This window comes from Cyprinodon tularosa, unplaced genomic scaffold (assembly GCF_016077235.1).
Source record: "Cyprinodon tularosa strain WSP-4 unplaced genomic scaffold, ASM1607723v1 ctg931, whole genome shotgun sequence".
Taxonomy (NCBI): Eukaryota; Metazoa; Chordata; class Actinopteri; order Cyprinodontiformes; family Cyprinodontidae; genus Cyprinodon; species Cyprinodon tularosa.
Window position 1 is genome coordinate 162,763 of NW_024039709.1, and position 23,282 is coordinate 186,044.

The 23,282-nt window shown below is 40.6% G+C and overlaps 2 protein-coding genes across 2 annotated transcripts in view; both read right to left on the bottom strand.

Annotated features, from left to right (window-relative positions):
• Positions 1 to 14,907, bottom strand: part of LOC119776434 — a 36,979-nt gene extending 22,072 nt beyond the window's left edge. The window contains exons 1-3 of the mRNA XM_038274824.1: positions 14,694 to 14,907; positions 10,425 to 10,868; positions 1,002 to 2,273 (exon numbers count right to left, since the gene is read on the bottom strand). Of these exons, the coding sequence (XP_038130752.1) occupies positions 1,002 to 2,273; positions 10,425 to 10,868; positions 14,694 to 14,859 (1,882 nt within the window). The 5' untranslated portion in view covers positions 14,860 to 14,907. The remainder of the gene's footprint in view (positions 1 to 1,001; positions 2,274 to 10,424; positions 10,869 to 14,693) is intronic.
• A 1,926-nt stretch (positions 14,908 to 16,833) lies between these two features.
• On the bottom strand, positions 16,834 to 20,940 carry LOC119776437 (cytochrome b-c1 complex subunit Rieske, mitochondrial). The gene is made up of 2 exons (XM_038274827.1): positions 20,676 to 20,940; positions 16,834 to 17,723 (listed from the first exon to the last, which is right to left on the bottom strand). Exons 1-2 carry the CDS (start codon positions 20,884 to 20,886, stop codon positions 17,113 to 17,115), a joined length of 822 nt encoding a protein of 273 aa, XP_038130755.1. The 5' UTR covers positions 20,887 to 20,940; the 3' UTR covers positions 16,834 to 17,112.
• Positions 20,941 to 23,282: the final 2,342 nt, after the last annotated feature.

Here is a 23,282-nt window from a genome sequence, read left to right on the forward strand (position 1 = left end):
ACCAGGCCGAGCTCGGTTCTGACCGTTTACACATCACGCTATCTCGGTTCCTCGACTCCTAGTGACGATCTGCGGTATTACTGCCAGTATTGAAGGAGGAAATCAAGCAGTTGGTGGCGGTAATGCACCTAACGTTGTTTGCCAACCGCCATAAAACACAAGAAGAAGAAGACGAAGAAGAAGAAGGAGGGAATCAAGCTAATCAAAATGGCGGCGCCCGTCACATTCAGAAAGTTATGCTTGATTATTATTGCTGTACTTCGTTATTTGCGGAGGGTCAGGCGAAGACGGCAACCATTCGTGGATGTTTAGAGGTGTTTATAGTTGTTGTTCTTCTTCTGTTTTGTGTTGGTTGGCGCGCAACTTCTGGAGGGGTATTACCGGCAACTATTGGAATGAAGTGTGAATCGGGATGTGCAGCCAGATGAAGATGACGCGTTCTGCTCATGCGCTCTTTTATCAGAGAACAGAGCCAGGGAAAAACCGAGCCGAGCCCACCTCTGGAACTTACTGAGCTCGGACCGGTCTCGGCACGGTTTTTCAAGGGTAGTGTAAATAGGGTAATTCTTTAAAATTCATTATAGAACTTAATGCCAATAAAGTAAACAAACACTTGAGTTCAAGAAATGCTTTTGGCCAAAAAGTGTATAAAACCCAAATGGACTACAAGCCCAAAATACAGTGACTTCTGAATTAACCGAGGATTACCAGCAGTAAATAAGTTAGGAGGAAGTGTTTATAATAGAAGTACATTTTCAAAACCCGTTCAATAACTATGAGGACTGAACAAATGCTGCATGTCTCATTGCTTTGATCTAAAGGAGGAAATCTATGGGGTAGAAGTTTTGCATTCAGAAAGACAATCATGTCAAGTTTAGTGATCAGGTTTAGAACTTTGTTATTTATAGTCTGTGAAAATAAGCAAACATTTCTCTAAATGGTTGTAGGGATCCATCAATGTAGCCAATTCCCCAGTCACTTTGAGCAGCATTAACTCTAACTGACTGGTGTGCTACCATCTTCCAGGATAATTTCCACTTCAGGATTACAACCTTTCCTATGTGTCTTCATGTGTCGGGAGAGATGAGTGCTGCTTTTGAACCTTTTGGCACATGTCTGGCAGGAGTATGGCCGCTCGCCAGTGTGGGTTCTCATGTGCCGCACTAGGTTACTGCCATGACTGAAGCGTTTGCTGCACATGGTGCAGGAATATAACTTCTCCCGGGTGTGGGTTGTCATGTGGACAGTAAGGTGGCTGCTGCTGTTAAAACATTTCCCACAGGTGGCGCAGGAATACGGCCGTTCTCCTGTGTGGCTCCTGGTGTGACGCAGCAGGGTGGTGCTGTGGCTAAAGCAGCGTCCGCACGTTGTGCACTGATATGACTTCTCTCCTGTGTGGATCCTCATGTGGGAAATTAAGCTGCTGTTGTGGCTGAAGCATTTCCCACAGGTTTTACATGCAAATGGTTTCTCGCCGGTGTGGATTTTCATGTGAGCAGACAAGCTGCTGCTGTACCTCAATATTTTCCCACAAATATGACAGGAAAATGGCTTTTCTCCAGTGTGGGTGAGCATGTGGTTTCTAAGAGCAGATGCTTCTGCGAATCTTCTTCCACAGGTGCTGCAGGGATGTGGCTTCTCACCTGTGTGGGTTCTCTTGTGAGAACTTAAATGGCTGTTTTGACTGAAACTTTTCCCACAGGTTTCACATGAATACGGCTTTTCCCCTGTGTGAGTTCTCATGTGGACTGACAGATATTTGCTTTCTCTGAAAGCTTTCCTGCAGATCTTACAGGAATATGGTTTCTCCCCTGTGTGGATCCTGTAATGTTTTCGCATTTTGAAATTGCTGCTAAAAGTTTTTCCACAGACGCCGCATTTCAAGGATTTATTACTCAGGTCAGAACTACAGAGACTGTCTAATCCAGTGAGGTTGTCTGCGATATTATTTTCATTTTTCCAATTTCCACTTGATCCAGACTCTTCAGACAGGGTTCCCTCCAGATACTTGCTCTCAGTTGCAGTGGATGAGTTAGAACAGGGTTGGTTCCTGTTTGGTCCTGACTCATTATGCTCTGTTTCCTCATAATCAGAGGTCACCATGAAGCTATTGATCTCCTGCTTCACTGCCAGCTGATCAGTATCAGTTCTGAAGCAGGGGTCCTGCTCCTCTTTAATCTCAAGAGGTTCTGGTTCCTCATCATCCCGACCAGCGTGTCCCTCCTGCTCTTCAAGAATCTTGGCCTCTTTCCAGAGAAAATGGTTGGGGAAATCTGGAGGTAAAAACAAAAGCCAAGAAGTAAATGAGAGAGTATGCAGGTGGGAAGCAGCATAGCATCAGGATGATAAAAATGATAAATACTCTATAATTCATGCAACCCTCAATAAAGAGATAAAATTCCTTTACATATTCTAAGCATGAATGAGAGGTTAGTGTTAGTCTATCTCTGCAGAGACAGTTAGCATAAAGTTAGCTTTGGAGTTAGCTTTAAGTGTCACCGCTAAAACCAAGGTCTTTACAGCAGGTTTGTGCAAAAAATGTGTTCAGTATCTGTGAAATGACATTTCAAATGTCATTTACAGTGGTCTGCAAAAGTTTGGGCAACCTTGTTAATTTCCATGATTTTCCTTCATAAATCGTTGGTTCTTAGGAATAAAAAAAAAATAGTTAAATATATCATATAGGAGACAAACACAGTGATATTTGAGAGATGAAACGAAGTTTATACCATTTACAGGAAGTGTGCAATAATTGTTTTAACAAAATTAGGCATGTGCATAAATTTGGACACTGTTGTCATTTTACATTTAACATTTAAAATATTTCGAAATATATCCATATATAATTTTTAGATGTGCAATATTTGACCTTTAATGATTAGTAAAGCATCATTGCCTTTTTTGTGGGATTGGTGACATATTTCCACCCTCTCTGCCCATTGATTCTCATTAAAAGTTGTACATGTGCAGTAGCTCCTCTGCAACACCAACGTATAGCAGAGCTGCGCCCCAAGCTGACAGGAAAAGTATTCTATGGAGTCAGAAAGGGGTCAAAATGTTTGTAAACTTATACATCTTAGATGAAACTCAAAGAATAACTGAAGAAACATAAGTTGACATTGAATTTCCAATTTTTACCGTATAATCTGAGAAACTAAAAAGTAAACATTAAATAATAAGAATTTATTCTAAATTCTTTCCCTCAGCTTGAAAAAATTCATAATTCACTTTAGTATTTTAATTACACTTTTTCATTTTTTTGGTTTTAGATTTTATATTTTCAGATTCAAATCCCTTTCTTTAAATTTTTTTTTCTTTTTTTACACGGCGTGCAGAATTATTAGGCAAATTAGTATTTCAATCTGGAAAAACTCACACAAAGAGAAAAGACCATTAGGACGAATTTATTGAAACAATTACTTGTCTTTGGCGCTCAGACCTCGGCAGGAAACATAGAGCTTAATTTTGATAGATATGCATGAACAGGAGCAAAGAAAAGATCTGTTTCCCCCCAGGCCTGAAACTGTTAGTGGAGTGGAGATAGATGTAGTTGGTCAGTCTGTAGACTGCTGGTTGGAGAGACGGTCTGCTGTGCTTTATGGGGAGATCCAGTGGACTGCATGAGCTGATACTAGAGCTTCACTCAGGGACCTGGAAGATGGAAGTCCAGCTTGGATAACAGGTGAGAGAACCTGTCCATGATGAGCAAGCATGAAGCGACAGTGGTGAGGAAAAACTCCCCGTTGGGAAGAAACCTCTGGCAGAACCAGGCTATACAAGACGATCTTCTGCCGGAGCGGTTAAGATGAGACAGGGAACGCTGTAAGGGTCTGCGAGGAATGACGCTCTGATTAAGCTTTAGCTACGATGGTGGAGGGGCTGGAGGGGGGGTTGAAACGATGTCATCTGAATGAAGTCACATCGCATCCATCGCCCGCGCACAGGAGCAGACAGGTGCGTATCAGAGGCCTTTTAAGATGAGCTTTGGATTCCGATTGGCTTTCGTGGAGGTGTAGTTCAAAGCTGATTGGCTGTGTTGCAGGTGGGTGAAGGAAAGCAAAGAGTTTCTTCAGTTTAACTTCTAGGCTCTATTTCAACTAGGGCTGCAACAACGAATCGATAAAATCGATAAAAATCGACTTTTAAAAGCGTTGGCAACGAATTTCATCATCGATTAGTTGTGTCGCGCGATTATTGCATCATCCGCCGCGCCGTCATCACTGCCTCTTGACTGAAAGAGGAAGAAAAAAAAATACGGCAGAGCGAGTCAGCGCCGCAGGTGCAGTGTTGCCAACTCCGCGACTTTTCAGACCCCTCCAGCGACTATTTTTCAAAAAAGCGACTAGCGACAAATCTGGCGACTTTTTTCGGTGTCACTGGCGGCTTTTGGAGACTCTTACGTGAAAGCATGTATCGTTCCTACTCTGCCGTGGGGCGCCTCCCCCACCCCAACCGCGTTTTCCCGCAGGAGTCCCTCTCAGTCAGAGCCTCAGCGTCCAGACTGCAAATGAAGCGCGCATGCACCGGGATTGACGGCGCAAATTGATCACAATAATTAAAATAGCCTGCGCTTTGTAAAGCGAAAAAAGTGATAACATGCAACTTTTTTCAAAAGAAATTAACATGGCACGGAACCACCATGTTTGTTTGGTTTTAAAGTGGGGAAACGTAACGTTAGTTTCTCAGGTAGCTCATCTGATGCTTTCCTTACCGTGTTAGTAGGTTACAGACAGTGATAAGGTTGGCTACTTATTTTACTTTTAATTTCATTTGAATTAGCTTAAGCAGCGTTTATATTTACTTTATAAATAAATTAACTTGCAAATTATGAGGGCAAGACTTTTAAAGTTTAAATCTTCTGGCAAAGATAAAGTAAAGATGATCCTGCAATTTATAGAAGTAAAGCAGAATAAAATCCAGCAAGATCAGTAATATGTCAATTAATTATATGCCACATTCCCATGTAAATATCTGTCTTTGGAGGATGTGTTTTTTAGCACCCCTAGTTCTCTCATTTTTATTCCAAATACAATTTATAATTTGAATCACAGGGCTATTTTTATCTCTATGGTTCAGTATTTTCTCAAGTAGCAACTTTAACTGCTGTACTTTCCTGTCTTAAAAGGCAGAACTCTTCTAGTCTAAAAAAAACTAATTTGTTGAAATGGGGGGCCTATTGTTTGAACCCCTTAGAGGCTTTTAAAAACAAAAATGTCTTTTTTTGCGCTTTATGAAACAAAGTACCCTATATTTTGTGGATGTACAGCTACATTTCTCATGTAAGTTTGCGTAGTTTTAACACAAACATTTATTTTTCATATTGCACCAGTACAGTTAATGAGCAACCTGTACTTGTGTGCTTGTTTGTTCTGTCTAAAATGTTTATTTTGGAATAAAGAGGTTAATATAAAAAATATTTTTTGTCCGATTCATCGATTAATCGAAAAAATAATCGTCCGATTCATCGATTTTTAAAATAATCGTTAGTTGCAGCCCTAATTTCAACCACATCATCCTTTTCATACATGTTGTCCTACTCCAAGCTGTATAAGCTTGAACACCAACTACTAATTCAGTAAATCAGGTGGTGTGCATCACTGTAATAAGAAGGGGTGTGGCCTAATGACATCAACACCCTATATAAGGTGTGCTTAATTATTAGGCAACTTCCTTTCCTTTGGCAAAATGGGTCAGAAAAGAGATTTGACAGACTGAAAAGTCAAAAATTGTCAGATGTCTTTCAAAGCGGTGAAGCAGTTTGGAAATTACCAAGCTTTTGAAGCTGGATAATCGCACAATCAAGTGGTTCATGGCAAATAGTCAACAGGGGCGCAAGCATGTTGAACAAAGAAGACGCAAAATAACTTCCCATGAATAAAGAAGGATGAAGCTAGAAGCTGCCAGGAAGCCTTTAGCCACCAGCTGTGCCATATTTCAGAGCTGCAACAGCTCACGTTAAGATTGAAATTCGCCTGCTTAAAGCACCCGTTTTTCTGAAATTTCACAGATTTTTTCGCTGTCTTTTACCAACAAGCGCCGCTTTTTATGTCTGTCTTGATGGTACCCCAAGACGCGCGTTCTTGACGCGCATTCTTACCAAGACAATGCGTATGAAATATGCGCGTTTTCCTGATATGATAATAATATCCTTCCTTCTTTTCTGACAGCCAATGCATTTGAACTGGTTGCATCCAATCGCTGATCCAGGCAGCCAGACCCAGATAGTTCAGCCCAGATCTGCTTTGTGGAAAGTTCTGCACAGAGCTCTGTGTGGCATTGTTGCCAAAGTTCACTGCATTGTCCTTCCAGAAAATGTGTCTTTCTGACTTGTTCTCTGTATATTTCCTGCATATCACTAACCTTTTCCCAAGCTCATAATGCTTTCTACAGCCATGGAGCAACTGCTGTTACAATTAAATGTAACAGGAACATTTCTGATTAAAAGTGTCAGTAGTGCAATGATAAAACACTTACCCCATAGATCATGTTCTCTCTCTCCTAAATATATAGGATTTTTATTTTTTTTCACCATGTTGCTGTCTTTTTGTAGTTTTGAGGAATGATAAATTTTTTAACCACATCACATGAATGTTCTTTCAGTCTACAGTTCTTTCAGTCGGCACATGGCGCCATACAACGAGTAGGCTCCTGGCAGAGCAGCAACTAGGTCCTCTCTGAGATATTATATATAGGTAAGGTATGTCTCAATTATGTGTACTCAAGGTCGTAGCTTTGGTAGGGACACTATTGGTCTTCAGCTTCATTGATCCTTTGCAAAAATATGCATGCTCTTTTTTATGCTTAATGTGAGCATTAGGACATCTTTTTTTAAGAGAACAGCAGCATTTCTTGCTACATTTATACAAATCTTATAAGCACTATACACACCAGATGCAGTTTATCAATGTTTAAAGCATCACTGGCTCTGACCAATGTGGAGTTAGGACCTTTTTTCCGCTTTGAAAAGGTTTGCATTTAAACTAACCAGCGACTAAGACAGTAGGTAAATATGTGCCTATTTAACCAAATATAGTCTAAATATGTCTGTTATATGTGGATTTATCCTGTGTTTTCTTTTGAAAAAAAAATATAACACTATCTTATCTGTAATGTAAAAGTATCCAAAATAAACAGCCAGATTCCAGCATTATTTACCAGACATTAATGTTTGTACTAATTTACTTCTGACCGTGTGGAAATCTAGAAAAATAGAATCAGTGTAAATAGAGTTCCTCTGTTTGTCTTTATCCTATTTCAAAAAGTAGAAGTCAATTAAATAGAAATATTTTTATGTAGAAAACAACAAATAGCAAATCTTTAGCATCCTTCTTGTGTTGTTATGTTCTACAAAAGAAATTGCAGCTGTTATTTATACCTGAGCTGCCTTCAAAAATGAAAACCAAATAAATATTGATAAAAGGGAATCAGAAATGTTGATAGTTTACAGTCTTTGTTCATTTTAACAGCAGTTTTCAGAAATCCTGTCTGACTCAGAATATTTAGTTTTAGAAAAGAAATCCTAACGTTGGTTACTCACATCTCTATTAGCACAATGTAAAACTTTTTACATGAAAGAATGCTTGCCGATGGATCAGAAACAACAGAGAAGTAGCCTACATTTATGGATTATATTCTTTAAAAAAAGCAAAAACTACAAAACGGGCTTGGTTAGAGACAAGAGAGAATATAAAGGGAAAAGTCAAACTGCCTCAGCCGGATTTGAACCTGTATTGAAGAAAAAAGTTTGCTTTGTATTCTGCCACTTCAACCACTGCACCACTTCTCAGTTGAAAACACTAGTGAACTGTTCCAGTCAATACCTTTAAACCACAAAACATTAGTTAGCGACACGTCGATGATAGGCATGGAAATGGATTCAAGATGGCAGCAAAGAGCATGGAGTGGATATATTCCTAAAAATAAGGCTTCGTGAAAGAACAATGCAGTGAACTTTGGCAGCGATTGGATGCAACCAGTTCAAATGCATTGGCTGTCAGAAAAGAAGGAGGGAAAATATTATATTAGGAAAATGCTCATATTTAACCCGCGTTGTAGAGTCTAGAAATTTCGAGTCTTGCGGTACCATTATGACAGACGTAAAAAGTGGCGCTTGTTGGTAAAAGACGGTGAAAAAAGCACAGAAATTTCGGAAAAACGGGTACTTTTAGCGGGTGAATTTCATCTTAACGTGATAATTAGATGCGAATAGTGGCATTGCTTGGCTTGCCATATCACAACCCCGTCCTCCTGCTTCCACAGGAGTCCCTCTCATCGCTGCAGTCAGAGCAACAGCATGTTTACCCTCAGCTTCCAGACTGCAAATGAACTGTGCATATGCGCTGGGATTGACGGCGCAGGTTGATCACATTGGAGTCAGATCCCTCAGTTGCTGAAGCTGCCATAGAGAAGCTTGACCAACATGATGATCCACTGTGAGCAGGCAAGCACAGTCTGTGTGTGTGGAGAAAAATCTTATTAGTTTAAATATAATAATTACCATTATTTGCTCACATTGTCATTGATTCTTTGTTGATTTTTTTTTGTTCCATTTATATTGTTAATGTCATGTAAAAAATGTTATGGCTCAAAATGTTCATGTTCTACCATGAGTAGTTGGCTCCCTAGTGGAACACAAGGCGGAAAAAAGTAAAAAAATAAAATAAATTGTAACTCTGCCATGGTTCATTTTGCCGGTCCCAAGCCCGGGTAAAGGCGGAGAGTTAGTTTTGTAATAAAATTTATTTAAAAATAAATAAATAAAATAAAAAATAAAAATAAATGGACAGAAAAGGTAGCTCTATATATTCAGTGTTTTTACTGACTTTGTATCTCTAACAATGTTATTTCTCCCACAGCGCCAATAACATGCACATCATGAGTCAGATTATGCAAATTTAGCAATGACATCATTCAGCAATTTATAGCACAGCCAATAGCTACTTTCCTTACTGAGGAGTTGGCAACACTGACTACACAGTCACTATGGTGACAGTCTCTGCTGCTTAGCTGCTGGTGAATTGAACTCGACCCTGCTGCAGTAATGTCACGTACAGTACAACAACGCCACCTGATGGTATGTGGGTGTAGGTGCAGCAAGTTGTGCCTAACTTCCAAAGCAGGAAGAGGCAGCCTGTGAGCCTGCGCTCAGGGCAGCAAATCCAGATATTACAGATACAAATCCTTTACGTATTTGTGTATCTCACACGGCAGAAGTGCAGCAAAAATCACGTGTGTAAAGAGAGCCAACCGAGAAACCGCTGGACTTGTAACCAATGAGTGGTCTGTATTTCTGGGCCTTGAACTGAAAATACTTCAGCCATAAGTGTCTCTGTGTGCTTACTGATTGATCTACATGTTTGCAAATCATACTACAGATTTGTAAATCTGAATACAGATTTGGAAATCTCAGTTCACTTTTGTAGATTTGAATACAGATTTGTGGAGCTCAACAGCTGAGCTGTAGAGGTGGTCAGTAGCACTAAATTCCTCTGGGTGCACATAAAGGACAACCTCACCACCTGGAAACAACACCTCACTGGTGAGAAGGGAAAAGAAGCGCATGTATTGTTGCTACAAATTTACCTAAATGTTTATTTTAACATAAACCCTTATTTTTCTGGCCCAGTGGAAATGTTTCATTTTGTGAAAAACTTTCCATAGAGGTAGAAAACTAAAAAAAACACACAAATAACACATTCATTTTTGACAACTACTGAACTGAATTAAACAATGTTGTGTTCCCTACTCAAAGACCTTAAACGGGGAACGCCGTTTTTTTTTTGTTTTTTACATTGGGTCCTTGATTTTCCGTTATTCCATCATGTTCTGCTCACCCAAATGAGTTTTGTGTCATTTGGAGCCGTTCCAAAGATATCCGGTTTTGTAATCCAAGTAACGTCTTCCTCTGTAAAAAAAAAATGGCGTTCCCCTTTAATAGCACTGCTTTCATTGTGGGCCAACCGCAAAACATTATCAGCCTTGATTCCCATAATGCTTCATTCCCTGGTCCTAATTTTAACCATGCAGAAAACTCTTGGCTGGATAGACAGTTTTTATTCAATTTAAACTTTGTCGTCCAAGTAAAACGTTAGCGGCGCATCACCCCCCGGTCCATGCAGCCTCGTTTTATCAGGATGGAACCAATAATGGTTCCAGCGAGCCGTTTTGTAAATGTAAAAAAAAATATTGTCATTTATTTCAATGTTTTAAATGGATTACAAAAATAAAATCGTATTTATGATGTGGTAACAATTTTAACACCTGTGAAAGACTGATTTAAGACATTTTAATACAAATGAAGGCCTTAGTTTTATATTGAAGAATTCAACGCCCTTTAAGACTTGTTAAGGATCAGTGGCAGCCCTGCATTAAACATTTCCCACAGGTTTCACATTAGAGACACGTTTGGTTCCAAAGGGTCTGACCTGTGTGGATTGTGTAGAGAGTCGTTCCTGAGGTCTTGGTCGTTTTTCCACCACTCTGCAGGGAGCTGCTTCCATCACCCTTTGCGAGGAGACAGCTGTCCATCTGCTTTCCGCTCCATCTCTCCTTCTGCTCCGTGTTTCTGGCTGCTTCAAAGTCTTCAGGCCAGCTGACCTCCTGATCTGGTCTCTTAGGGTGGAACTGATCTCCGTGTGACTTAGACTCACTCTGATCTCCTTCCTCAAACATCGGTGTCACCATTTGGACATCAGCTTCCTGCTTCAGTACCATTTGAGCATCTCCCTGATCGGCCCACAGCTCCTCCTGCTCCTCTTTAATCTCTGGAGGTACCACTTCCAGTTGGTCTTCACTGAAGTTCTCCATCTGCTTGCTGATCTGCTGGTCCCCGAGGGACTCCATCTTTGTGAGAAAACACTGCTGAACATCTGAAAATACACAGGAGAGCCTTTAGTGCACAGAGGAGGACCCCACTGTGGAAAACATGTCATTTAAAAAGCTGCTGCAGGGTTTAATGTACAGCAGTTACACAGAGCCATTGCTCGCCTAGAGCCAACAGAGGAAGAAATAATCTCATGCCTCTAAAGCACTGCGAAATGTTAAAATGCTGCACGGAGCTACAGCTCAAACTGTGCAACGACACCACAGGATTTAAGCTTCCAGCTCACAATGTATGTTCTCACACTGTGCAACCCGACCCACTGATGTCATCTACCTGCTCACATTGTACGTCTAAAAACAACATGTCGGACTGATGGCGCTGGTCAGACTCGTCTATCTGGAAGAAGAAGAACAACTTAATTGTTTAGGCATGCTCAGTGTTGGAGGTTCTGATAAATCAGCTCGTAGCTCTGCCTTAACAGCAGGATTTATCCAGAACCACCTTACGACAGCCGACTGAATTTCAAACATGTTTGATTTTCTCTCCACCTTAAGATTGGTGATCAGGAGGTGGTCATGAGAGGCTAATAGCCCCTCGTTACCCTCTGTGCACTATGGGATGCACGATGAGACTGAAAGTCGGCTGAATCAAAAAATTCTTGCATGACTGGAGAGTCTGCCTGAAAAGGGCAAAAATCGTACAGTGTATGCCCGGCTTTACAAGTCTGGTGGCTGAAAACCGAAAATGCACTTGTTGGTAGTTTATTTCAAAGACCAAAGAGTTGATTTAGACTGTCTTTTCCTCAAGACTTAAATGATTACGATTGAAAAAATTCTTGCACAACTTGAAAACCGGCACAAATAACGCACACAAAAAAATCATACAGTGTATGCCCGGCTTAAGGTACCAGTCAGAATAAGAATAGAACAAAATACAATAGAATTCAACTTTACTGTCATTAAAGTGTCACAAAGAAACGAAATTCATGCTCTGCTTTTAACCCATCCCTTTGGGGAGCGGTGGGCTGCCATTGTCCGGTGCCCTGGGAGCAGTTTGCTCAGAGACCCAGAGTGGCAGTCTGTGGGTCCGAACTCAGAACCTCAGGATCCCAAGCCTTTGCCCTCACCCGGCGGTCGGCAACCCAAACTGCTCAAAGAGCCATTTTGGAGCAAAAAAACAAATCTGTCTGGAGCTGCAAAAATGTAAAAGCCTTATATAAGCCTCGTATAGCAACATGAGCTCTAAGTGTCTTAGCCCTCTATAAAAAAGGACTATGCTGCCTTAAATATATAATAAACATTCATGATTAAATGTTAATCCTGGAGCAAATCTCACATAGTAGCAAGAGGTGAGGGAGGAGCAGTGAACGTCCTCTCTGCATGGAATTCACCGCTCGACGCTTCACCGCCTTTCAGTTTAAGTTTTGTTGCATTGATGAAATGATAGAAACAGGATAAAGGAATCTCTTTCTATGGTGGACGTGTTTCTTTTGGAGGAGCTGATTCAGTCATGAGGAACCAAGCAGGAACTGACCTCCATCAGAGCAGAGCATCTCTAACCCCGATATTCCACATCCTCCATCACCAGCGTTCCTTGGTGTTATTTTTATTTTAAAAATTGAAAAAATTCACATACCTGCATCAGAGCGCTACCTGATTGATCCATGATCCATGGATCATGGATCAATCAGGTAGGTTGATCCAAGGTTTGTTCATGCTTGAAACAAATCTAGCAGCAGTATTGGAGATGCAATCCATTTATTAAATCTTTGTTATCCTCTAATTTATCCAGAAGTTCAGCTGCATATTTAGCCTTTCCTGGAAATGCCTTTCCAAATTACTATTTTTATTATTTGACAAATTCTCGTGCCAAAGCAAAACTAAAGGCTATCCTTGTGCATTGATAATGAAAGCAAATGATTTGCTCCATTCTTCTTTGAATCTCCTGTTCTCATCAGGTCTGATTCTCCTTTTTCCCCTTTGGGATCCATGGCCCTAGACACACCCGCCGCTTTCTTTGCCATGTGACACATGTGTTGCACGCTTTGACCACTGATCTCTATGGCTAAGACACATTATAATCTTTGAAATAAATGTTTACATATATTGATTAAAATAATTTATTATACAAATGTTTACAGCATTGGAAAACATAATGAATGTATGTTTGAACTCCTGCAAAGCAAAACAAACAAATTTTCTTAAAGTTTTGAAAAAGCTACAGGGAGCCGCAAGGGAGGGGGGGGGGGGGGGGGGGGGGGGGGGGGTATAGAGCCGTATGCGGCTCTGGAGCTGCGGGTTGCCGACCCCTGCCCTGACCACTGCCCAAAGAAAAAAAAAATTCTGCCAAAAAGCCCTACACACAATAACCACTCCTTTACTTCATATAGATGCTCATTAGCAGCATGTTTAATCTGTTTGATGGGCAATAGAGCATCACAGGATCCTGATGTGTCACAAAGACAAATGCCTGTTCCTTTGGTCTGAGGGAAGCAGGTTTGGTTTCTATGGGCCCAAAACCAAGGAACAGGGAGCTTTCATTTCCTTGCATCTCAATCCCGTCAACTTTGGTTGCTTTAAAGGCGTTGCCCAAACCAAAAGCACCACGTCTGTAATTGGCTACTTTTAGGGAAATCCCACATCTTTAGTTGTGATGTGTTGCCAAGGTAACCAGTTAAACAGTCCAGCTGAAACTGGAAACTACTGCATTTGATAATCCTTTTAAACAGATATCCTACAGTGAAGGTCTTCAACAGGGGGTCCACAGAGGTACTGCATGGGGGGGGGGGTTAACAAAAAGTTTTGGTTGATCACTTTTTTTTTATATTCCCTGCTGCAATTTCTCCCACTAATTGAAACCTCTTTAAATCCACATTAACATGAATTCAACAGACTAGTAAACAGATAAATGGAGGCAGAAGATGTCTTTCAGTCATCAATGGACACATTCAGCGACACACAGGAGCTCATTCAATCTGGGCACTGTTTCATTCACAACACCTGTCCCATCAACCAGGAATCAAAAATACTTTAATAATCCCAGGAAGGGATTACTTTAATTACATTACTCCATCTGTAATAGAGGGACTATAGGACTAGTTTGATAGAACACTGGGGGTCTTCTGCCTGGATACCTTTGAAGGCCCTGCAGCCAATCTCCAAACTATGAGCATTGATCTTTACCTGCTGGGAATTTCAAAGAAGCACAAAGTTTTAAAATTGAGAACATTGGCAAGTTTAAAAAACGCCTGCAGAACCTCTGAACAGCCCGCATTACATCACAGGTGTTAGAAGACCTAAAAACATTTAAATAACCTAATATATAGCATCTGTGATTCCATCTCTTCCCTTTTCTCTGGTATAGGATGGAGCCAAGCACCTTCTCAGCTGATTTATTGAACGTTTTAATTAGTGCACGGGGAGACATGTGGAGTTAACAACAGTCTTCATTTTGCAGCTGATGACTTTTTACAATTAATTTGTACTGCTACATTTTGCAGCAATGGTTTTGTGGCATGTCTTAAAAATTAGCACCTTTTGTTCAACGTCCAAGGCATGATTAATATATTGATTAGCCTGTAAACAAAATTCACAGGATTTTTTTTTTTTTTTTCCCATCTTGTGGGGGAATTGATTATATCAGATGGCTAAAATATTTGTGGATACAAGTTCTTTGCCACATCATTCTAATCTGAAAATCAAAACAGAAATCCATTCATTAGATATGTCAGTTGATGTTTTGGCGAACAGCCACCTAAGCTTCAGTAACATCTGCGGTGCGCATAGATTCTAACCAGTTAATCTAGTCACCAGTTAATCTGTCACACCGGCCAGTGTCCTCCAGCCTGAAGCATCTCTGCGGACCTCCTGACCTGTTTCCTGGAAGCTGCTATCCAGCAGTCTGCGCTGATGGTCCATCTGCTGCTCGATGGTTCTCTCAAACACCCCAAAGATTTCCTCCGTAGCAGCAGTTAGCCGCTCGCTGATGAACTCTCTCAGATGCTTTACTGAATACATGCTGGAATGGTTCTGCTCCATCACGGATATTTAACCGAGGAGAAACACAACAAAGAGGCAGCAGACTTCCGGTCTCATTCCTTGGTCTCTCTACCGCACCCTACTGGCACACATGCCTATTGCAGCCTGTAAGAGTTCAAGGTTTTAGAGCTCTAACATAATTCTGATCATTATAGCATTAGAAACTTTAAGGAAACAAAAGAAAAATGTATAAACGACATAAAAGCTAAGGCTGCCTTTTTATAAGAAGGTGTCAAAAAACAACAACAGATATTATAAATTAGATTGCATCGAACTTTATTGATCTCGTAATGGAGAACAATTCACTTGTGACATCAGCTCCTATAAACAACAGAAGGTAAACAGGGGAAAAAGTGTTAACAAATTATATACAATGTATCCAGATATATATTAGACAGTAGAAAATAAAGGAGATTTAAAGTAACTTAAATACAGTTAAGGATTTAAAGGAAAAGTCCGTTCAGTAAGGAATAATAAATGGATTCTGCAGAGTGGGAGAATAGAGAATGAAGCAGAATGATGAAAAAGGGGTCCCTATGTCCTCCAGCAGTCTAAGCCTATAGTAGCATAACTACAGAGATAGCTCAGGATAACCTGAGCCACTCTAACTAGAAGCTTTATCAAAAAGGAAAGTTTTAAGCCTAGCCTTAACAGTAGACAGGGTGTCTGCCTCACGGACTAAAACTGGTAGTTGGTTCCACAGGAGAGGAGCCTGATAACTAAAAGATCTGCCTCCCATTCTTTTAGAAATTCTAGGAACCACTAGTAAACCTACAGATTGAGAGCGAAGTGCTCTGTTAGGAACAATCAGATCTCTGATATCAGATGGAGCTTGGCCATTTAAGGCTTTATATGTGAGAAGGAGGATTTTAAATTCTATTCTGGATTTAACAGGAAGCCAATGAAGAGAAGCCAGGATAAGAGAGATGTGATCTCTCTTTTTCACTTTCATCAGAACTCTGGCTGCAGCATTTTGGATCAGCTGAAGGCTTTTAACTACAGTTCAATCTGAAAAAAGAGAAAAGACTATTAGGAAAAATGTATAGATATAATAACTTGGTTTTTGGCGCTCAGACCTCAGCAGGAAACAAAGCACTTAATTTTGATAGTTATGCATCAACAGGGGCGAAGAACATGTCTGTTTCCCCCTCACTCCTGAAACTGGTGGTGGAGATTGGAGGGGCTGGAGGGGGGTTGAAACCGTCGTGTCATCTGAATGAAGTCATAGGGCATCCAACGCCTGCGCACAGGAGCACACAAGTGGATCAGAGACCTTTTAAGATGAACTTTGGATGCCGATTGGCTTTCGTGGAGGTATGGTTCAAAGCTGATCAGCTGTGTCACAGGTGGATGTAGGAAAGCAATGAGTTTCTTCAGTTGAACCTACTCCTAGGCTCCATTTTGTGGACTTCCTGATAAGAATTACAACAGGCCAGCCTTGAATTAACAAATGCATGGACTAGTGGATCTAAAAATGAACATTTTAAATAGATATGAATACATTAAGCAAAAAATGGCTTTTATCATATCAGTCATCAAATCAGTGTCAATTTATCACTGCCTGCAGTGATTCTAAATGTCAAGCAGGTGTCATATGCAAATATATCAAAATGCTTCATGAAACCTCATGAATCCACTGGTGCTGATTATCAAGAAATGTTCTTCTCTTCACAGAAAGCTGATATTCATATTAAATATAAGCTATTTTTAAGTCATGGCAAGAAGTTTACATTTCAGAAATGTCCAAACTGCGATTAAAAACCAAGAAAAACAGGCTGCACTGATTGATGAAAAGAAAGTAAAACAACTAAGTTTTAAATGTCGTCATCAGACTGCACATTTAATTCAGTCCTACAGCAACATGAAACAGATGTGATTTCGATCATCACTTCTGAAACTTTTTATGTTTTCCATAAACATGCTGCACCAAATGTTGCCCTTTCTGTAAAAATGGCTCCAAACAGACTCACAGGGTCAAATAAAATAGATTTTTATTAGTAACACAACAGCAGAAGGACTAGAACACAAAATGGTATTAACCAACATTTACATGACTTTCATCTGATTGGAATAAACAGAAATGGTTTATCTTCCAGGTATTCATTTAAATAACTTTATTGGTTAGACTGAATTTAAAAGTCAAGACATCAAAGCAACTTTGGCTCCCATTTCCACAGAGGGAGGATATGATGAACTTTGTTGCTACTGAGGACTGAAGTCTAGAGAATTGAGCCATTTGTCTGTGATTGTGGTTTATCCCACAATTACAGTTTCCTCATCTGGAAACTCGTAGTATGGGACCTCCAGGTTGAGCGGGGCGGGGCCTTTCCTGATGCGACCAGAGGCGTCATAGTGCGAGCCGTGACAGGGGCAGTAGTAACCTCCATACTCTCCAGCATTGGCTATTGGTACGCAGCCCAGATGTGTGCACACACCAAGAACAATCACCCATTTGGGGTTGAGGACTCGGTCTTTGTCATGCTGAGGGTCTCGAAGCTCTGAAAGGCTAACGGCGGCTTCAGCTTCGATCTCCTTCTCAGTGCGATGACGTACGAACAGCGGTTTGCCGCGCCACTTGAAGGTCATGTTCTTCCCTTCGGGGATGTCACCAAGCTTGATCTCGATCTTGGACATGGCCAAGACGTCAGCTGAGGCACTCATGGAGGAAATAAACTGAGTCACCACAGTCTTGGCAGAATAAACACCAACTACAGCCGTAACTCCGGTTACCAGGTAAGAGAAGGCTCTCCTGGATTCGCTGCTCTCTTGGGAGGACTTGTGAGGGTCAAGGACCTCTGGACGCCTGTAGTCGGAGAAGTCTGGTACTCTGATGTCAGTGTGGGCAAACCTGACTCCGGCACGCCCTACAAAAAAAAAAAAGAAAAAACTCTTTTCTCATTCAAGCACAACACACAGAGCATCCATGGCTGAAACAAGATTAATCAGGATTAACTGATTATTAAAATCATTAATTTAGTAATTCATTAATGGCTAGATGGAATATACAGACTCTGAGGCTGTTTCTCAATGTGTACTTGTGCATCCTTGTGTGCTGTAATAATTCACCTGGACAAGAAGACCCAGAAAAGACAAAGTCCCCGGATGCTGTTCTGGCCCCTCCCTCTTTACCCAGCATGCATCAGTGCAGACTTGTCCGTTCTCCAGATTGACAGCTGTCCCAACATGCACTGCAGCAGCAGCTTCCAGGTTAGCGCTCACAGAGCTCAGAGTATTAAGTTTAAAGTTCTCTTTTCTGTTGTTCTATGAAAGTACATTTTAAGATAATTTGAGGCGAGAGCATTAAAGTTTAAGCTTCACTATATGGAACATTCACTGATTTGATGCATGATAAAAAAATTCAAATTGAGAGCACCGCGACAAGTAGCGGCCCTCCGAGGCTATACGCAGCCAGGGCTAACATTGCTAAGGACAGGTTCACTGGACTGACCCATTGGTAGGACAGGGTTGAAGTGAAGCCACTGGCAGCCATATTGGTACTCCCTAGTTAACCAGTCGAAATGTAAATAATGTCTCCCGTATAGGGCTGGGTATTGTTCAAAAATTTTCGGTTCCGGTACCAATACCGACACCTTCACTTCGATACCGGTTCCTGAACGATACTTTTTTCGATACCAGTTTTATAATATCAATTTGAAGAAAAAGAAAATTAGACAACATAAAAAAGTACAAATCTTGAGTTTTATTTTAAGCTCTGATTTTTCCATTTACATTTTTCCTCTTACATAAAAAAAAAAATTCAGTGTCTAATATTCACTGTTACATTGTAAGGAACCTTTTTACTTTGCAGTTTTCCTTTAGAAAAATTACCATGTCTGACAACCAAGCCCGTTGAATGGGATCCTACTGACAGCGCACCGCTGGTATGTGGGGGTCTGAGCGGCTCCGACAGAAATAATATTGGAAGGCTGATATGGATGAACTGACTGCACTGATTAAGTTTTCAGGTGGATTTTCCCACTTAAAAACATAATAAAACTACTTTATTCCCACTGATCACAGCAAATATAGCTGCAAGGCAGAGAAAAGATAGAGTAGCTCCGCCCAACGCGTGTCAGAGCCACTTTTCGACCGCGCAGCCAGAGCAGCAAAGCTTGTTCAGCCGCGCGTCAGAAGCTGGTACAAGCAGCAAAAAAGTAAGCAGCAGACGCGATTTTGCTGCTCCTGTTGCGTCCAGTTTGAAAGCAGCATTATTCACTCCGCTCTGTCTTTGCTCTGCCCACGGGCTGCTGAGAGGAGGATGGTCGCGCTGGCTGCGGTCCGCTCTTCTTGCAGTCAAACACCGAGCAACTTTCTGCTCTTAAATTGTTTCCGTGCTCGATGTATTGCATTGCGCACTATTAGCATCAGTCTTAATAAAGTGAAGCCACACCTTTGACCTGGGGGGCATTTTAAAGGGGTTCCACGACGCTCGCAACCAGTTCACAACAGATACACATGAACCCTGGCTGTAGGCGTGACTACCTGTGTATTTTTCCTAGATGACGCAATCACGTTAAGTGTTACAGCCAATCACCGAAACTTGGTACCGAAAGACGAGGCATGTTTCGATACTCGGTAGAACCGAAGCATTTCGGTCGGTACCATAAAAGAACCGAAGTTCGGTACCCAGCCCTAGTCCCGTACAGCATCGAACGACAATATGTGTGTGTATACATATATATATGCACGTATGTATTTCTATATACACACACACATAGATTGAGATATATATATATATAAGGGGTGGAACGGTTCACAAAATCCACGGTTCGGTTTGATTCACAGTATCATGGTCACGGTTTTCGGTTTGGTTCGATATATGTTGATTGTTACACAGAAATCCCATATTAATTTATGAAATTAATGAAAAAAAAAAACCCAAAAAATAATGGATTGTAATTATTTTTAATGATCCGCGGAAACCCTGGATAATTTCCGCATGTTTTGCTGCTTTGAAGTTAATCATGTCGCGCATGCTCTCTACCATCTCCAAGGGACGGGAGCCACAGCTGAGGCTGTAAACTTTGCTTTGTGCAGGCGGTCTGGAGCGCTGACGGAGTATGAGGGATTTCAGGGTTCGCATGACATGTTGGTCTTGTTGCTGTTAGCATAAACAAAACGTGTTGCACAATGCTTGCACACTGTTGCACTTTTATCCACAGCTTTCTTTCCGCTGTCATCGTACGTCACTCTAAATGCAAAGTGGTCCCATACAGCAGACCTATAAAGTGCTGCTGGCGCGTCTTCCAACTCCTGTTCTTTCCCACTCGCCATACCCACACAATTCTCCACAACAACTGATTTTTTTCTGTTACACCCGGCTACGCTGCTTCGCTTCTTCTTCTTCTTTTCAACATTTATTTAACAAGTTTGATATCTTAACGCATTTCTGTGTATAACATCTCATTGCCATGTGCTCTATGCTTTATTTTTATTCACTATGCAAACGTTCTGATTATGATTACTAAAAAAATGTGTCACCAGCATCTAATTCTCTCAGAATGTTTTTAAGATTTTGTTTAGCTTTCTTTCAGGACTAAAATAAGTACTTCTAGTATAATAATTACATTGTTTATGTGGATCAATGTGCTTTCACATGGGTTGATGGTGCGGATCCGGTAGTGACCTTAAGCTAACTAACAGCTAACTACCTGGAGAGCCGGCTTCCTCATTGAAAAGTGCTACAAAATAAACCAATCCCTTCTTTAATCGATAGATTATTATGATATAAAACCTTACTGCTCTGAGCCATATATATAAATCTGATTTCCAGCATCAACTTGTGAATTTCAGACACCGAACAGTTAGCTACTTACCGTTGATGCTAACCGTGACAGCAGGGCCTGTCTTCGGGCTTTGGCTGCTCAGCGTCTCTCGGCACAGAAACGGTTTCTTTGGATCAATCAGAAACTTTTCTGATTTGACAACAACACTGGGAACCAGAGGTTTCAGGGGCCCCGCTACAATAAACGCTGTGGTCTGCAAGTAAGGGGAAAATGCCCCCGAACGCGCAGCTAGAGACATCATCCTGGCGCCGCACTGCTCAGACGACCTTGTCTTCTTCTTCTTCTTTTTCTTCTTCTTCTTCTTATGGGGTTTTATGGCGGTTGGCAGACTTGTGAATTGTGCATTACCGCCACCAACTGATATGGAGTAAAGCAAGAAAACAGAAAACGATTCACCCCCCCCCCCCCAAAAAAAAAAAAAAAAAAAAAAAAAAAAAAAAAAAAAAAAAAAAAAAAAAAAAAAACCTGTGTAACTTAAACCAACATAATACTAAATCACATTTGCCCATATAATTTTTAATTTACTCTAGGTCATCTTAACTCTGCCAGTTTCTGATGGTCCCATCGGTCCTCCCATCATACTTCCAACCATCTCCCAGTTCAAATCTTTAATGTCCAGATATTTTTCTGCAGCCTTCACTATTATTTTGATTTTTTCCGTTTTTTTTGTTGTCTGTGCAGTACAATTAATTACTTCTACCATGAAAAGAACAAAATTTGTCTTTTTAACAATAAGTGAGTCTTCATCAATTTTTTGATTCTCTAGAGGTTTGGAATTTGCCGTGTGTTGAACTGTAGGTTTGGGTTTTTCTGACTGAGATGGGATCCTTTTTGCAGCTTCAGCGTAGGTTATTCCGAGCTCAAATTTCATTTTTTTAATTTCCTCAGACCTTTTGCTTGCTTCACAGCCGCGATAAGCAGCAGTATGTTCTCCACCACAATTACAGCATTTTATTATAGCTTCTTTTCCACATTTACCATATTCGTGTTCTCCTGCACACCTTCCACACCTCTGTTTCCCTTTACAAACTGCTGCAATGTGACCGAATTTTTGGCATTTGAAACATCTCAATGGTGGAGGATTGTAGATTTTGACATTATAGCTTATGTAACCGATGAATACTTTGCTTGGTAATTGCTCTTCCTCAAATTTAATTAGCACTGATAAACTGTCAGATCTTTCTCCGTTTCTTGTTGTTTTTAACCGTTTTACTTCTTTTACTTTTGCACCGCTTATGTTTTCCAGAATCTCTTTTTCAGAAATTTTTAGAGGAACTCCTCCAATGACTCCCCTGCTGATCTTTTTGTTCTCCATTAGGCTGCACTGAACTCTTATCCCGTCAATTTTGTTGATCCGTATTGCTTTGCCTTGCTGGGCGCTGTCTCTGCAGTTAATTAGCAGGTCTCCACTGTACAGAATTCTGGCACCTCTGACTTCTCCGACAAGTTTATTGATGGTTTTTGTTAAGTGAACCGGATTCCAATTTGTAAAAGAGTCTGCCTGATTAACGACTTTGAATATGACTTTGAATTCATTTTGTTGTGCTGTGGAATGTATGGAATGATCATCACTGGATTGTTCTGAACTAGATTCCCCTTGAACTGATCTCTGTTTTTTCCGCTTTTTCTCATTTTTTGATGTTGCTATCTTCCACCCTTCATTGTCACTATTTCCCTCTTCCATCCCACAAGAATCGCTTCCTGTTTCCTCACTACTCACGGCCCAAGACATTTCTCCATAAGCAGCTTCAAAACACGCGCCATGCACCAAAACCTCCTCCTCCTCTCTGTCTGTCACTTCCACTCTTCTTCTTTTTCTTCTTCTTCTGGTTCTTTATGGAAATTTTTGGCGGTTGCCACGCAACGAAATGGTTCATTACCGCCACCCACTGGTATGGAGTGTGGATCAGAACGGCTACTAGTTTATACCAAACAAACAAGTAACAATAAAATTAACAAAACAATATCAACAAAGCCAAAATAAGATTCAGATCCTTTCAATTACATTTATTAATCTAAGATAATGAAAAACAATAACATAGCACTTATCTCTTGAGTTTTTTCTAAGTATTTCTATTAAATCAAATTGTATTCTTTCCATTTTTAGATTTTGAATCATTTCTTTCCTTTCTCTTTCATACTTCCTACAGTATACCATAATATGTTCAACTGTCTCTTGTTACTCACAGTATTCACATCTGCCATTGTTATGTTGATCTATTTCTAATAATTAATCCTGCGTGCCCAAATCTAAGTCTTGATATAATCGTTTCCTCTCTTCTGTTCCTCCCTGCACATCTCATTTCTCTCACTCTTCTCTGAATCATGTAAAACCATCGTCCTTCCCTCTCTTCCTCCCATTGCTCTTGCCACCTTTCCTTAATCTTCTGTTTAATGATGCTCTTTAATTCCATCTTACTACTTTTAACTGGCACATCAATATCTTTTCTTGTAGCCTCCTTTGCAGCCTTATCTGCCATTTTATTTCCTTTAACTCCCCTATGTGCTGGTACCCATAAAAATATGACTGTAATGCCCATCATTTGAATTCTATTTAATAGGGTGATCATATTTTCATTTGGGAAAACCAGGACACCTTGTGTCTCATCTAAACATCCCTCACTTAACAATAAATGT